The following is a 14,679-nucleotide window of genomic DNA, read 5'->3' on the forward strand; positions in this document are numbered from 1 at the left end:
CAGATTAAATTGAGTTTGGCTCTTAGAGAGGAATTTGCCAAAATTCTTCCTAAAATAATAGAAAACATGAAGAAATCAGAGACACTGGCTGGGGCATTTTGAATTGCAGTTAAATACCTTTTGGCACCTTTAGAAATGTGTATTTTGGCCAGATGATGGCAAGTCCTTAAAGCCACACATCCCTTACCTTTGGAATAGAACATGTTTTGTTTAAAGAACTGCTATACTTTCTTATTATGTATTTAATTCTCGTTGTATTATTTTAACATCCTATTTATTCTAACAATATTTTAATGATCCAAAAATATGTTACTGCTTTATTTATATCCTGAGTACAGCTGCTGTAACACACTGTTATTTGCACTCTCGCTGCCTAAGAAAATGAGTCACAGGGAAGTGCATTGTCTGCCCACATGCCTCTGACAGCTTTTGGACATGTCCAAACAGCCGAAAGGGGCACAGAATCACCCAAATCACACTCACAGAATCGTAGGGCTTGGAAGGGACCTCTGAAGATCATCATGTCCAACCCTCTGCTACAGCCATTCCTTGCAGTAGGTTGCACAGGGAAGCAGATCTTGAATTTCAACTCCAAGAAGCAGAGTCCACAACCTCTCTGGGAGCTGTTCCAGTGCTCCGTCACCTTCAAAGTAAAGTTTTTCCTTGCGTCTGTATGGAAGCTCCTGTGTTCCATCTCGTACCCCCTGCCCTTAGTCCAACCTTGCTGTCTGAAGACAGCGTTTCTGAAGGGCAGGCGGGCCGGGACCCCAGCACGAGAGCTGTCCTACAGTGCACTGCCTCGCGTCCGCAGGGCAGGCCGGGGAGGTGGCTGTGGTGGCAGCCGGGTGCGCGGGTCGCGGCAAACTCACTTCCCCACAGGACGGGCGGTGCTTTCTGCCATTTTGAGTTGTGGGATGGGGACAGAGGGACGTTTGGTTTCCGTGACGCTGCGGAACCAGAGGGCTCGCAGTGGTAAAGCGAGAATTACAAGCCAAGGAGTGTCCTTAACTCCTAATTAATCATGCATACAGCATTATTACAAACTAATAATGCAGACAACGCTGTTACCAGTTCGAAACGCCAGTTCCTTCCATGCGTCTCCTTGCTCCGGCCCAGTGGCTTTAAGGAGCCCTTACGACAGCGGGGCTGAGTTCAGACGAGGCCCAGGGAGGGCGACCGGGCTTCCGCTCCGCCGGGCAGCAAAGGGACGGCTCTCTCCTCGCGGCGCGACCGCGACACCGCTACCCCGAGGGCAACAGCCCGCCCCACCCTGCTGCGCCGAGGCGCCGGCAGCCAGGCGGCCCCTGAGGGCAGGCTGGGAGGCGAGGCCTGACAGCCTGACAGCTCGAGACGCCCAATCAGAAGAGAGAACGATATGGGGGCGGGCACTCTCTCTCTCAGCCATATAAAAAAGGCCGTGCCGGTGGGCGCCGGCAGTCAGGCGGCTGAAGAGTGGGGGCGTTAGAGTTGTCGCCATGGGTAACACCGTCGCCAGGGAGGACTTCGAGTGGGTGTACACGGACCAGCCTCACGCCGACCGCCGCAAGGAGATCCTGGGTGAGGGGAGGCGGCTGAGGCGCTCCTTGGCGCGGGCTGCGTGGCGAGGGGGCTCCCCGCAAAATGGCTGCCGGCCTCGCCGTCAAGGAGCCTTGGAGGCGGCGGAGCGCCCGGGCCGAGCCGCTGGGGCGGGGGGGTGCGGGGATGGGGCTTCGGGCCGGGCCTGAGGACGTGGGGGTGGCGGCCGCCGCCTTGATCGGGGCGGGGGGGGGAAGGGGAAGGAGCGGGAAGGAAGGAAGGAGAGAGAGAGAGAGGGCGGACAGCGACGGTGTTGGATAGTGACCGGAAAGCTCGCATCAGGGCTTGTGCGTTGTGTGTGGGTTGTCGGCTCCACGCCATTTCCTTCCCAGATAGGTTGAGGTGACATTAGCTCTTGCCACGTTACTGGCAAGCTGCTGAGCGACGGAAAAATGCAGAAATGGCTGAATTCTGAAAGACCTCTTATAGGTATCATTAGAAGCGTGTTTTTGTTCCCGTGGTAGATGAGTCCTTGCTTAGTGGAGGGGAAAGCATGTCTGTGTGTTTCTGTGGCTTTATTAGGCTAGAATTCTGTAAGGGAAGGTTTGTGGTGGTGCCCTGATGGTTGGACACGATGATCTTAGAGGTCTCTTCTGACCTCAGTGGTTCTGTGGTATCTGTATTTTGCGTAACTCTCTCCCCGTAGCCAAACACCCGGAGATCAAAGAGCTGATGAAGCCTGACTACAACCTGATCTGGGTGGTGGTGCTGATGGTCGCGGCGCAGCTGACTGCCTTCTATCTGGTTAGAGACCTGGACTGGAAGTGGGTGGTATTCTGGGCATATGTGTTTGGAAGCTGCATCAGCCACTCCATGACTCTGGCCATTCATGAAATCTCTCACAACAGTGCCTTTGGCAACTGCAGAGCGATGTGGAATCGATGGTTTGGAATATTTGCCAACCTCCCCCTTGGGCTGCCCTACTCAATATCCTTCAAGCGATACCACATGGATCACCATCGATACTTGGGAGGCGATGGAATTGATGTGGACATTCCCACCAACTTTGAAGGCTGGTTTTTCTGCACTCGCTTCAGGAAGTTCATCTGGATTGTTCTTCAGCCATTTTTCTATGCCATTAGACCCCTCTGCATTAATCCCAAACCAATTACTCGACTTGAAATCATCAACTTGCTGGCTCAGCTTTCCTTCGATATTGTGATCTACTATTTGTGGGGAGCCAAATCCCTTTTTTACATGCTTGCTGGCTCATTACTTGGCCTTGGGTTGCACCCGATTTCAGGACACTTCATAGCTGAACATTACATGTTCTTAAAGGGGCACGAGACTTATTCCTATTATGGGCCACTTAATTTGCTCACTTTTAATGTTGGCTATCACAACGAGCACCATGACTTCCCCAATATTCCTGGCAAGAGCCTTCCACTGGTAAGTTTAGTTCTGAGGCAGTTCTTTTTCTTAAGCTGAGCCCTACTCTGATGTGAGAATTGGGAAGAACACGTGCTATTAGAAGAATGGAAGCTAGAAAAACCCCAGAAGTTTGAGTATGGAGAATCTCTTAAGTTCAAGAGTTGAACGAAGGAGAAATGCTGAACAGATTCTAACTTGCTGTTCCACCATTCCTTAAAGGAGGGGAAAGGCCTGTCCTCATGCTATCTTGGCTCTGTGTTTTATCTGACTCCTAGGTTTCTGTAATTACAGCAGGCCACCAGTGTTCTTTTTCAGTTTGGAAGTATGCAGAAATGTAGTTAAGAAGTTAGAGGCACCTCCAAAATTTTGTCAGCTCTGTTTCAGGTATCTTAAGTAAAATAATAATGTGTATTTATCCTTCAATCACCTTTACCAAAGACATTCTCTGGTAAGGAAAAGATAAGACCAGAGATACTGCTACTATGTGTTGTAATTCTACAAACGTCCAATAGCTTTCTGTTCTGGAGTAGTTTCAGTTTTGTCTAGTGAGAACCTTTGAACTCTTTGATAAGTGTCAGCTGTACACTGACAGTTAAGGCTTCAAAGCTAAGACTTAGGCTTGCGGCATCTGCACGAGTGGCAGGTGGGACTTTCACACTGGTTTTCTCCCTCTTTCAGCTCGATGCTGGGACTCACTGACTTGCTGTTCATACCTAGCTTTGTGCTGGTGAACCAGATTTTACTTAATTTATATATGTATTTAAATTCTAAATAGGGAATTAGTTTTTGCTGCTACAGAACTGGTAGGCTATGGCTTGAATAAGAAAATAGGATTGTTTTTAAAAGAAGTGTAGTTAATTTTGTTGGACTAGAGTCTGCTATTTGGAGAGCTGAAGATAGCTGAAGTAGTGGGGTACTGCTGAGCTGCATCTGCTTTAATGACCTATTTCATAGGTGTGATGATAAATCAGAAGTATCCTCAGCTATGAACCCAGCATGTAAATAACTTGGTTCTGTTTGTTGCTTATAGAGATTAATGATAATCCTCTGAGAGTAAATTCTGTGGAACTCAGTGAAAGCTCAGTTTTGTTGTGTTCAGGCTCTTATGGCTTCAGGATGGTTAATTAGAAATAAATGTCAAGGATATTTGATTGAAACTCCAGCATTTCTAGACCTCTAGCTTAGAAAAGCAGTCTGTTCAGCCTCTACATCTAAGAGTAAAAAAGTAAAGAGAAATAGTGTTCAGAGTGAGGTTTGAAACTCTATCTTAAAATGGCTGTTAACTCTTTCAATTTCGCAACATCCCTTTTTTTTTTTTTTTTTTTTTTTTTTTTTTTTTTTAAAGTGAGACTTGTATATGCATGAGCCAGCTCTGGACTGAGTCACTTCAGCCAGCAAGCCAACAGCTTTTGTGCTTTCTCAGGGCTGGTGAGCTGCATGGTTCTGTAGGCAGCATGGTAAACAGACCTCAGGGGTAGGCTCAGCTTGTTCTGGCTCTCCTCTCCAGTGTACGAGCTTTTCAAACTACTGAGTTGTTTCAACAAATTGCCACATTATGACACTAATAGCTGTTCTAGAGTCTAACATCTAAACTGGTGCTAGTGGAAATAGTAATGTAAATAGTAAATGAATCTCGTATCTCTCTTTAGGTGAAGAAAATAGCAGCTGAATACTATGACAACCTGCCACAGTATAACTCTTGGATAAAAGTACTTTATGACTTCGTGATGGATGATACAATCAGCCCTTACTCACGCATGAAAAGGCAATTAAAGGGTGAAGTGAAGCAAGATTAAACTTCTGGCAACCGAAAAAACTTTGTCTGCTTGCTTTGAAGTGACTGGTACAAAGTCTCTTGCTAAAGATGTTAACTAGTGTCCTGAGTTAAGATCCACAGCAACACAGCAATGCATTCTTAAGGTTATTTTGTAGGAGGCTACTTCCATCTACAGCATTCCTAGCAGTACTCAGATTCATTGGTTAAATGTGTTTGTTTGCCTAAGGATCAGTGTTATATACACAACGCTAAATCTCTTTGTTACAGGATTTACTTTGGCAGGTGTTAAATCTGTATGAAATGTGTTTGGCGCTCATATTTTACAAGTTCTTAATGTAATGCACTGCCCCTACCATGCAGTTTAGACGATGGTAGTATTAAGATGCTGTACTTATCTGTTAATTCTAAACTAACATGATTCGGTCAACTTAAATCTCCTGTTGAACTTATTTCCTGGTTCAGGGGTGGAAAAACAAAATATCTGTTCTTGTTGAAGTAGGTAATGTTGTTTGAAGCATTACTCAAAACTACCTGCTCTACAGAGAGTACTCTAAAGGAGCAACGTGTCACTTAGAATGAAATAGCCATGTTCTAGATGGCTTATGTGGTGGCCTTGTTAAAAGGGGGGAATTTGATGGTATCACTGTTGTTGAGTGTCCTCACCTACTCCTTAAGTGACTTGTGCTAGTATATAGCTTGAACAGCCAGTGCCTGAAGTTGTACCTGCTGTGAGGGAACTTGGCATAATTGAGGTTTCTCTTACTGCAAAAATCTTGCTATGGTTTGGAATTCTTATTATCTACAAAGGAAAATGAGAAGGTAGAATCTGGTTGGTTCTGCTGTTTCCATGGATTTAAATACTGCCTCTAATATTTACACTTGCTTGGAAATTTGGCTGGTATGGACGACCAAATCAGTTGAACCAGATAGTGTTCTGGCAAACAATGCTAGCTACAACAACTGCAACTTGACCTTTTCAGTGTATTAGTTCTTTATGTGTGCAGAAAGCTGTTGCTAAATGTTCTTTTTTTTTTTTTTTTTTTTTTAAACCTACCCTACATAAACACTGGTCTTACTTACATAATAAAATGTGGTGAGAGCACAGGTGATGCTATTGAATTACTTGAAGCATTTAAAGTGGGAACAAAGAATGGATTTACTGAGCACTGAAGAACCTTTATGTACCTCAACACAGCATACTTCTTTTGTATCATTTAATGCGTTGGTGATAATCTTAAGTTGTGGAAGATGGATACAAATTGCTCCCAAATATCAAACGGTGATTCTATGACGTGTTCTTCTTTTTAAAAGGTGGAATCTGATAAAGGTAGAAGGCTCAGGCTGCTGTCTATGCTGGTCTGCTATAATTTCATTTTTTTGATGCCTTTCATGCCTGCATTTTTTTTTTTTTAGATGGAATACCTGAGAAGCATACATCCTTACATCTTAATCCTCACTTGATTGCAGTTCTATTTCTAATAGAGCTTTTGCTTTTTTTCTATAGAAGCCTGGGCCCTTATATGTGATTAAGTAATAGAAGTGGTATGAAGGTATGCCAACCAACCATTTACAACATGACTTCATTGTGATACTAATGATGTAGTATTTAGCCAGCATATTGCTCAGGGTACAGTGTAATGTCCAAGTAGACCTTATTCAGTATTTTTACATGTGATTAAAAAGCAAAGATTGAAGTAATAATTGGGTGAGTTTTTAACTGATCCCTTAACACTGAAGTTCTAGATCAAGCTAGTATTCAGATGGTTGCTGCAAGAAGAGCTGTCCTGCTGAGTGGTGTTGTGGAATGAACTGTTAAGAATTACTGCCTATTCTTTCTACTCTGAAGAAAATTTGGTTTGGAAGATTTGAATGGAGTTAAATTGTAAAACAGTTTATTTTTAAGCCCCTTTTGTATGTCTGCTCAAGTGAGGAATTGAATGGTGGTAGCAAGTATCTTCAGTGTTGATGGCTCACCATAGCAAAATGAAGGATGGGAAGTCCCTCCATAAGGTTTTATAGCTACAAGACTGGATAAATCAATTATCTTTAGTTACCTAGGAAAACTGAGATCAGAGATGAACTTCTTTTGTTAGGCTTAGTAGCCTACTTTCAACTCTGATCACAAACACTTTTAAGTGCAGGATGGTGGAGAGATCTGAGGAAGTTATCTATGCTTGCCATCATCTTTCTGAAACCTCTAGCTATGATTCGAGGAACACTTGTACTAGGTTAATCTGAGCCAGTAAGACTTAATGTTTGGATCTGAACTCATTAGGTTTTTGCCAGCATGGGTAACTACCCTTCTGAGGTGTCTAATCTCTGCATTGCATAAGAGTTATCTGCATCTAACTTCAATAGCAGGCGTTGTGCTAGAAGCAGATCATCTCAGAGCTGACCTATATTGCAGCGTAGCTTCATTCTTAAAGAGAAAGTTAAGAGCCCTTCTGAACCACTGTGAAGAAATTAAGATCATTTGGGAGTACTGCATTTGTATTAGATATATTCTTAACTGTTATGATTTTTCAGTCTGACAGTACAACACAAATAAGAAACATAAACAAACTTCTTATTTATACGGACAGTGTAGTTATTGTTTAAGGAATTAAATAGTCTTCATTAATGCTGCTAAAATGTGTCTGGCAGAAGCAGCTTGGTATTATTCTTGAAAGACATAACATGATGGAGGCAGCATCAACTAGCCAGTGAAGATGAAACTCAACCTAAAGAGCACTAAGGACTTTGACAGTTATTTTCAATTCTAGTCAGATGGAATGAGCTTAGATTAATGAGCTGTTTGAGTTTATTCTGTCCTGTGTGACTAAAGCATCTTACTAGGTTGTCAGTTAAACTTTTCCTTTATGTGAAATCAGCCTGGAGTTTAACTGTCAAAACACAGCTGACCAAGGGTCAACTGTTAAATGTCATCCAAGTATTGTAGCTGCAGTTAAATAGTGCAGAGCTCTGAATGCCCCTCAGGGCTTTCTGAGCAACTCTTTCTGAGCAAAGTTTTCAGAGTAAATTGCTGTTCATGGTTCTCCACACTTCCTTCCCCTGCCCCCGATTATTTGAAGTTGCTTAAGTGCAGTAAGTAATGCATCCTGGAATCTGATCCAAGACAGTTTTCCCACAGGACAGGTGTAGATTAATTCCTCTTTCAAAATGCCTTTGGCATTCCAGTTTTGCTGTGGAACCTGTCTGTTGCAGGACAGTAGCCAAATTATCCCAGATTAAATGGCTGCACCCTTCTGTCTGTATGACTCCATACTTTCAGATCCAAGCAAGTCTTTTTACTTGGAGCCATATGTCAATCAAAAAGTAGTTATGGTTTCTGGTTCTGTATCTATATTAAAACTTTTCTGCTAAGGCTTTAAATGTAGCTTGCAAGTACATAACACGTGCTTTAAATGAAAATCTATAAATGCTGAGAAATGATCTTTTCTAGGTTAGCAGGCAGTGTTACATAATGAGCTCAGCAGTGTCTCCGCCCCCTCGCCCTTTGTTCTCACACCAGATGAAGTGCAGTGCTGCAGCGGAACTTTCATCCATTTTCCAATATATAACCAAGTTCCACAATCAGTAAGGTGGCCTCATGCCATGTACTTGGTCACTGGCACTTCTCCTCTGCTTAAAGTGCCAGTGCTATGGATGAATCTGCAGGCTGCCATGCCCATTCTGGTGGATGACGAGTAGAAAAGTTGGTTTCAGATAGTAGGCAAGGGCACTATGTGCTGTTCAAGATACAGCTTTAGAAAAGTGCACTCTTTTGTAACTTGAGTTTTGAGACTTAGGGCAGAACAAATTCTGTTGTACTTAGCACAAAGCCAGGTATTTCTAGCATGCAGATATGCCTTTATAGCAATCTGTAACTGTACATGTGCAATTCTGTCAAATCCTGTATTTCAATCAAGCCTGCAATAATAGATAAGACTTCTTTAGGAGAAGAATTTCCAAAACTTTCCAATTGATCCTACACCAGCAGATTTTGTGTTGAGACTTCTCTGAACCATCTCCGCTCCCTATGCATGCTTAAGCTACCACATAATATGCCCTGGTAGAGACTCATTGTGATTTAGATCCGTGGCTAGCCTCAGGAAAAAGGAGGGAAGAATGGCATGATAAACTTTTTCTTGATCTTGTCCCAACAGAAATAAGATGACTAGAGGGAAAACTTCCTTTAGATACATCTGCTATTAAGCAAGCAGCTGCATATGCAGAACAAAGTCTTCTCTGTGCAGTAAGAACAGGCTTGTTCTTGAAGTGATGTCTATTTTTTTTTATGTATGGGCACAAAGAATCTTGCATTTTTTCTTATGAACAGTTTTTCAGTGATGAATGTTGTAGCCTAAGCAGAACTCCTCACAAGAAAAAGGAGTGTGGGTATACTTGTGTGAGCACTCAAACAGAGTACAGCTGAATGCTTTCCTGCTCCTTGACAAACAGGTAGCCCAGACATGGTAAGCAGCTTCAACTTCAAATTTTTGGTAATTTCAAATCTTCCTACACTGAGTTACTTTTCAAATGTCACACTTTAAGAGGAATGATCATCAGACACCTTGAACATTACACATATTTCAGCAAGACAAGCTATTACTACTACTTACATAGTATTTCTTTCTTGATCTTGCTTCTACCCTGCTTTCTTGTTTCTTGTATATACATAGGAATAATATCATGGCAAGAGAAAAGGAGGAGAGAATTCTTAACATATATGCCAGGACTTGAGGATTTGACTCATTTGTAAGCTTGTTAACTATAGCTATACTTAAGTCTGATAGCAGGGTTTTCTGTTATGGATATATGGAGGAAAACATCCATGTGGTTATTTTCAGTTGTGAAAGAGCGGCTTGCTTGCCACACCTTTTTGTAAGAAAGGATGCCAGGTATTTCTGCATTGTGGTGCAACTTCAGTGATACACACTTTTCTTCTAAATTTTATATGTAGCTTATTTCTTGTTTGAAACTGTTGCATGTTGCCAGTGAGTTTAAAAAAAAAAAAAAACCCAAAAACTATGATGGCTAGAACTATCATTCTAAAAGCAGAACTGCTTGCAATTTCAGAATTGCTGTTTGATTCAGCACATGCTCTTTAAACACAGATTCCATTGTAGGCTTTCTGTGAAGTTTGCTAGTAGAAACATTTCCTTTTCTGATGCTTGACTGATAGTTGGACTGCCTTTAGGAAGAGTGATTATAGGTAGCTATAGGGATTAATGTTCCTTTTGTTGCCTCTTAAAGGAACTTTGTAGAATGATGACAGCAGTAAAAATCTGAAGGCAAGTAGGTGTCAGAAATCAGTTGCCCCATCAGTAATGCTTCAGTGTTTTAACTTAGATACTTCCCAGCTTGCTGATGCTGAATGTTATAGCCATCTTTCCAAGATGCAATTTTCTTGTTTCAAAACATACAACTTTGTGTTAAGACCCAACTGTGAGAACAAATGAAAGAATCTGATCAAGAACATACTGAAAAATGCCATCAAGCTGGATTTCCAGCAGCGCTTTAAGGTGGCTGGAAGAATGAAATTGAGCAAAATGAGTCTCTTTTACATCGTGTAAAAGAATGAGGTCTTTCAAGTGTGTTTCGGCTGATTAAGGCTGTTTCTCAGTTGTGAATTAATGATCACTTAAAGTAAAAAATGTAGTTTGAGGCTCTTCCTTGGCCTGTTTCTTACAACAGTAATATCATCTAAAGGATATCAGAATGCTGAATTAAGAAATTCAAGTTGGTAAGAATTTTCAGGGTTTTTAACACTAACAATTCTAACAGTTGTTAACAGTTAATTTGAAGTACTTCTTAAGTAGCTTAATCATAACATCACACCCTTTCTGAGATTTCCAAGGTAACTTTTCAGCCATCTCTGGCTAGCTCATTTTCATACAGTATGTCAAACTGTGAGTAGCTGTGCTGGCACAATCAGTGTATCACTATTTCCAAACAGCATGATTAATAGAGTTACACACTGCACTATATTCCCAGTCTCCTTTCACAACTCTCTTCTCCATGTAATTCTTCCAGAATCCCTGTTCTTGAAAACATAGGTGTTTTAATTAATTGTTGAAGATACCTCTTTGAGTAGCACAAATGTGGAAGAAGCCTGTCTGCTTCTGAGGGATTTCTGATTAAGGACACCAAATATTAATGCAGAATGGCTTCAGATCTTTAGCACTAAAAGCATTTATTTTTAAACTGTAAATATGATGAGTAGAAAACGTATATTGCATCTTCTATTCTATAAATAGTTTAAGGATTGCTTACAACAGTAGATTACAGTGACTTTTTTCAGGTGCACGATGACAAGTTCAGGGAGATGAGGTACTTTCCAACCTGCATCTTGAAATCTGGCACAGGTGTTACAAAATTCTCTGCAGAAGTCTCTTCTAGGAGAAAATGTATCACCTGCACAGTGACTGACGCAGTTCTTCATACATTATTTGATCCTAAAAGTGCAAAGACGAGAAGAAAAGACTTTAGACAATGGGAAAAAACATATGCAGCACTTAAGAGCTTGTCTTCTGTCTTCTTTTTTAAAAAAAAACAAAACTTAACACCTATATGAGACACTAGCTCTACTTTTAAAATATTTACCAGAAAGAAAGCTAACTAAGGGCAAACAAGATCCTGCTGGCCTTGTGAATGAGGCTTTCAGCAGTGGTATGTAGTTAACAGAAGGCTTTGGCAGAGTTCATGTCATTCACGTTGCCATGCTAGGCTCAGAACATCACAAGAGCACTAGTGTTCTTTTTGCTAGGAGAGCTCCCAAATTGTCACTCTCTTGTCTACTTCTGCCAAAAATAAGCAGACAAGTATATCTTTTGCTGGTCTTGGTTAACAGTAACTGTTCCTTTACCTTTCCACCCATCACTCAAAATGATAGTTTTGAGGAAGGCGAATACTTTAAAAATGTTAACTTCTACTAAAATTAGCAGCATTCAGTAGATATCTGGCTCCAAAAATAACTTATGGTTAGCCTCAGGTCAATCAAATACACAGTAAGTCAACTGAGAGATGTATGTAGGAGGGAAAAGACTGAGAAATGAATCAGTCAGATTCAGCTGTTTCCCAGTATTGACAGGAGAGTATGTAGAGATTTGCTTGATTCAATTTATCTAGCAGGTAAGAAATAGCATATGGAAATGGGGGATCAGTATTCTGTACTTTAAAAGACAGTTCAAAATATTTATTTTGATGAACACTCTTGGCTGTACAGGGAGAGCTATTAACTAGCAATTTCTATATTCTCAATTATAGTAATTAAGATAACTGAGCAACTTTCATTTCAAAATAACTAGTCATAAGATAACCTTTAAAATGAACTTCCTTGACAAATGCAAATGATTTAAAAACAAAAATGATAGGACATAAAGAAAACTTTAAATGATGCATCTTCACCTTAACAGAGATGGCTGAGCACCTTTAAGTGCATATCCATTGGGGGGAAAATAGTGGTGGCAAAGTGCAATGCCTTGACTTTTGTGCCTGTGGAATATTCATTTAAGAGGTGAGGGTCAGGTGAATAACTAGTCTGGAAACATCAATTAAAAGTTCAAGGTACTACCCTAAATGCTAACCTTGGCACTGTGGTAATGCATTTACCACAAGCCATCATTTATCTGCAGATGAAGAGGGAGGTCTTTCCCAGAAGTTCAGAAACGAAAGTCTGGTTTGTTTAATGCAGAAACAGGTAGCGTCAGTAGTTAGTGAAATGCAAGCAAATAGTTTGCAGCTTTAAGTACTTCTACCAGTCTCTAGCAAATAAAAAGAACCCTTTTCAGAGGGGCGGTCAGCCTCACACACCTGAAGCTGTTCTTACCTTTTTTGATACTGAAGATTTCACTTTTCTAAAAGCTTCTTCAAAGTGTTTATGGGAAATCTTGATTCTTCCTTAAAAACAAAGTGAATACATTATACAGGGAGACTGCAGGTATGTGACATCAAGTGATTTTTTTTTTTTTTTTTTTTTTTTGCATGTATTGTAATGCAGCATTCATGAAACCTAATTCCATGTGCTAATCCTGCTGCTTTTATTTCTGGGCTTTACTATCTTAGATATGTTCAACATCAAGCTTCCCTACGGAATGCTATGTAATAAACACCTAGAAATTTATATAAATGTATAAATTAATATTTAATTATGTTTATTTGAATACCTAGATTGTTATCCAGATTCCACCACAAGATGCTCAATTCCTAAATAATTCACTTCGTATCATTTTGTTTGACCTCAACCAGAACTGAAAGCTGTCTTTACTTTTTCAGTTGCTGGTTTTTTTGTGTGTGTATACAAATCCCCTTTCTGACCCTAAAGCAGCTGCCTGGAGTAATTTTTTCCTAACCATATACTTGAGGAACAGGTTTGTGGTTTGGTTTTTCTGGTCTGCTACCAGGTAAGCATACCTCAAATAAATCATGGCTTCCTCTGTTCTCAGAAAGCAACCCTTCTGTAGTCTAGATGCCACTACCACGGATTCAGTACAGTGCTAGCATGCATAGTTATCAAAGGTAGAGGTAAACAAAAGTATGCTTACAGTTAATTTGGTGCATTTTTCATGCATTTCATTAAGAAACCTTTTGCTTCCAGGGATATGTACAGCCAGTGCCTTTGCAGACATGTTTGTCATGAGAATAGGATGTGCAGATGTTACAATACTTTAAACTTTTCAATATATTTGATGTCAGAATTCAGAAAAGTGTTCTGCTGCATAGCAGGTGGAGATGCCTAAATATGAGAACGTGTTCAAGCTGCAGATTAAGTTCAGCAAACTAAGCACACAACTTTGCCGCTTCTCATCTTGGTTCTCTGAATCTTTTATTCAAGATTCCCACTACAACATGATTTTATACTAGTAAAAAAATAAAAGGTGTAAGCTTAACATCTGAATGTCAGTATCCTATTTCACCAAGACAACACCTACAGTTAGTGAGGAAAAAGCTCAACTTCACAGAAGTCATGTGCCTTCAATAGCAAGTCATCAAAACTCCATTAAATATAAAAAGACAGCAATGAGAATTGTTTGCTTTCACTTTTTTTTTTAAAGTCTGTTTACTTGAATTATTAAACAAAATACAGTCTCAGCTAAAGGGAGAATAAAAAGAAAACAGCATTAGTGATGTCCTTAGTGTCTTCCTCACTGACTATCAGAAAAAGTTCTAGTGAAATAGTTTGTGATACAAATCTAAATGTATTTGCTGTGACAAGCATTCACTCATCTACTGCTATGTAAAAGTTTACCTCTCAGCAAGAGTGCGTTGGGGGCTTTGCATTTCCTGTGTGGTAAGAGCAGGCACAGTGCTTGTTAGTGTCAGTAATCTGTACCTTTGCTACTTGCATTCATATAGCTTGCCTTGCTTTTTTTGCCTGCAAAACTATTTAGTGTGGGGAAATTAAGTATGTGTGGTTACTTTTAGCAATTTTCTTAGAAAAACTCCACATACGCTTTGCTTAACAAGATCAGCTTTATAGATGATTTCAAGCCTTGCGTGTGTCCTGTAGTAAGACTGAAGAAAGAAACTCCCAGACTGTGCATGGGCACTGCCCTTCTGAAGGTGTAAATGAACAAGGCTTCAAATCAAATTGTACCTTTCACCTTTCATCCTGGCTAAGGGTGACACCCTGGAACTCCACATCTCACACAAACAGCTGCTATGCATGTGGATCAATCTGTGCCCATTTGATGGACTTCCTGGCTGCCACTGATCAATACAATCAGTGGTCAGGCTGGGACCTTGGGCTTAAAGACCAGACTGAAGTGAATAACATTTTTGAATCAAATGTGCTCCATCTGGAATAGTCATAAAACCAAACGAGATAAGTTCAAAGATTTCCATCTAAGAATCAAGAGCAAGCAAATGAGTAATCCCTTCACACAACAATGTGACTTTTTGTAGACTTTTCTTTTTCTCCCTCTAAATTGCTCCCTTGCAGCAAGGGGCTGGGATCAAAAAGAATGATTCAGAAC

At 40.7% G+C, this 14,679-nt stretch overlaps 2 protein-coding genes across 3 annotated transcripts in view; one reads left to right on the forward strand and one right to left on the reverse strand.

Moving 5' to 3' along the window:
* Positions 1 to 1,413: 1,413 nt before the first annotated feature.
* Positions 1,414 to 9,730, forward strand: DEGS1 (delta 4-desaturase, sphingolipid 1). The gene is made up of 3 exons (XM_052695586.1): positions 1,414 to 1,557; positions 2,222 to 2,964; positions 4,596 to 9,730. The coding sequence occupies exons 1-3, from the start codon at positions 1,476 to 1,478 to the stop codon at positions 4,740 to 4,742; spliced, it is 972 nt and encodes a 323-aa protein (XP_052551546.1). The 5' UTR covers positions 1,414 to 1,475; the 3' UTR covers positions 4,743 to 9,730.
* Positions 9,731 to 10,879: 1,149 nt separating this feature from the next.
* Positions 10,880 to 14,679, reverse strand: part of NVL (nuclear VCP like) — a 30,508-nt gene continuing 26,708 nt past the window's right edge. For both annotated transcript variants that reach the window (XM_052695510.1, XM_052695520.1), the window contains 2 exons: positions 12,534 to 12,604; positions 10,880 to 11,160 (listed from right to left, as the gene is read on the reverse strand). In XM_052695510.1, the coding sequence (XP_052551470.1) occupies positions 11,116 to 11,160; positions 12,534 to 12,604 (116 nt within the window). In that variant the 3' untranslated portion in view covers positions 10,880 to 11,115. The remainder of the gene's footprint in view (positions 11,161 to 12,533; positions 12,605 to 14,679) is intronic.

This window comes from Tympanuchus pallidicinctus, unplaced genomic scaffold (assembly GCF_026119805.1).
Source record: "Tympanuchus pallidicinctus isolate F22 unplaced genomic scaffold, pur_lepc_1.0 scaffold1, whole genome shotgun sequence".
Lineage (NCBI taxonomy): Eukaryota > Metazoa > Chordata > Aves > Galliformes > Phasianidae > Tympanuchus > Tympanuchus pallidicinctus.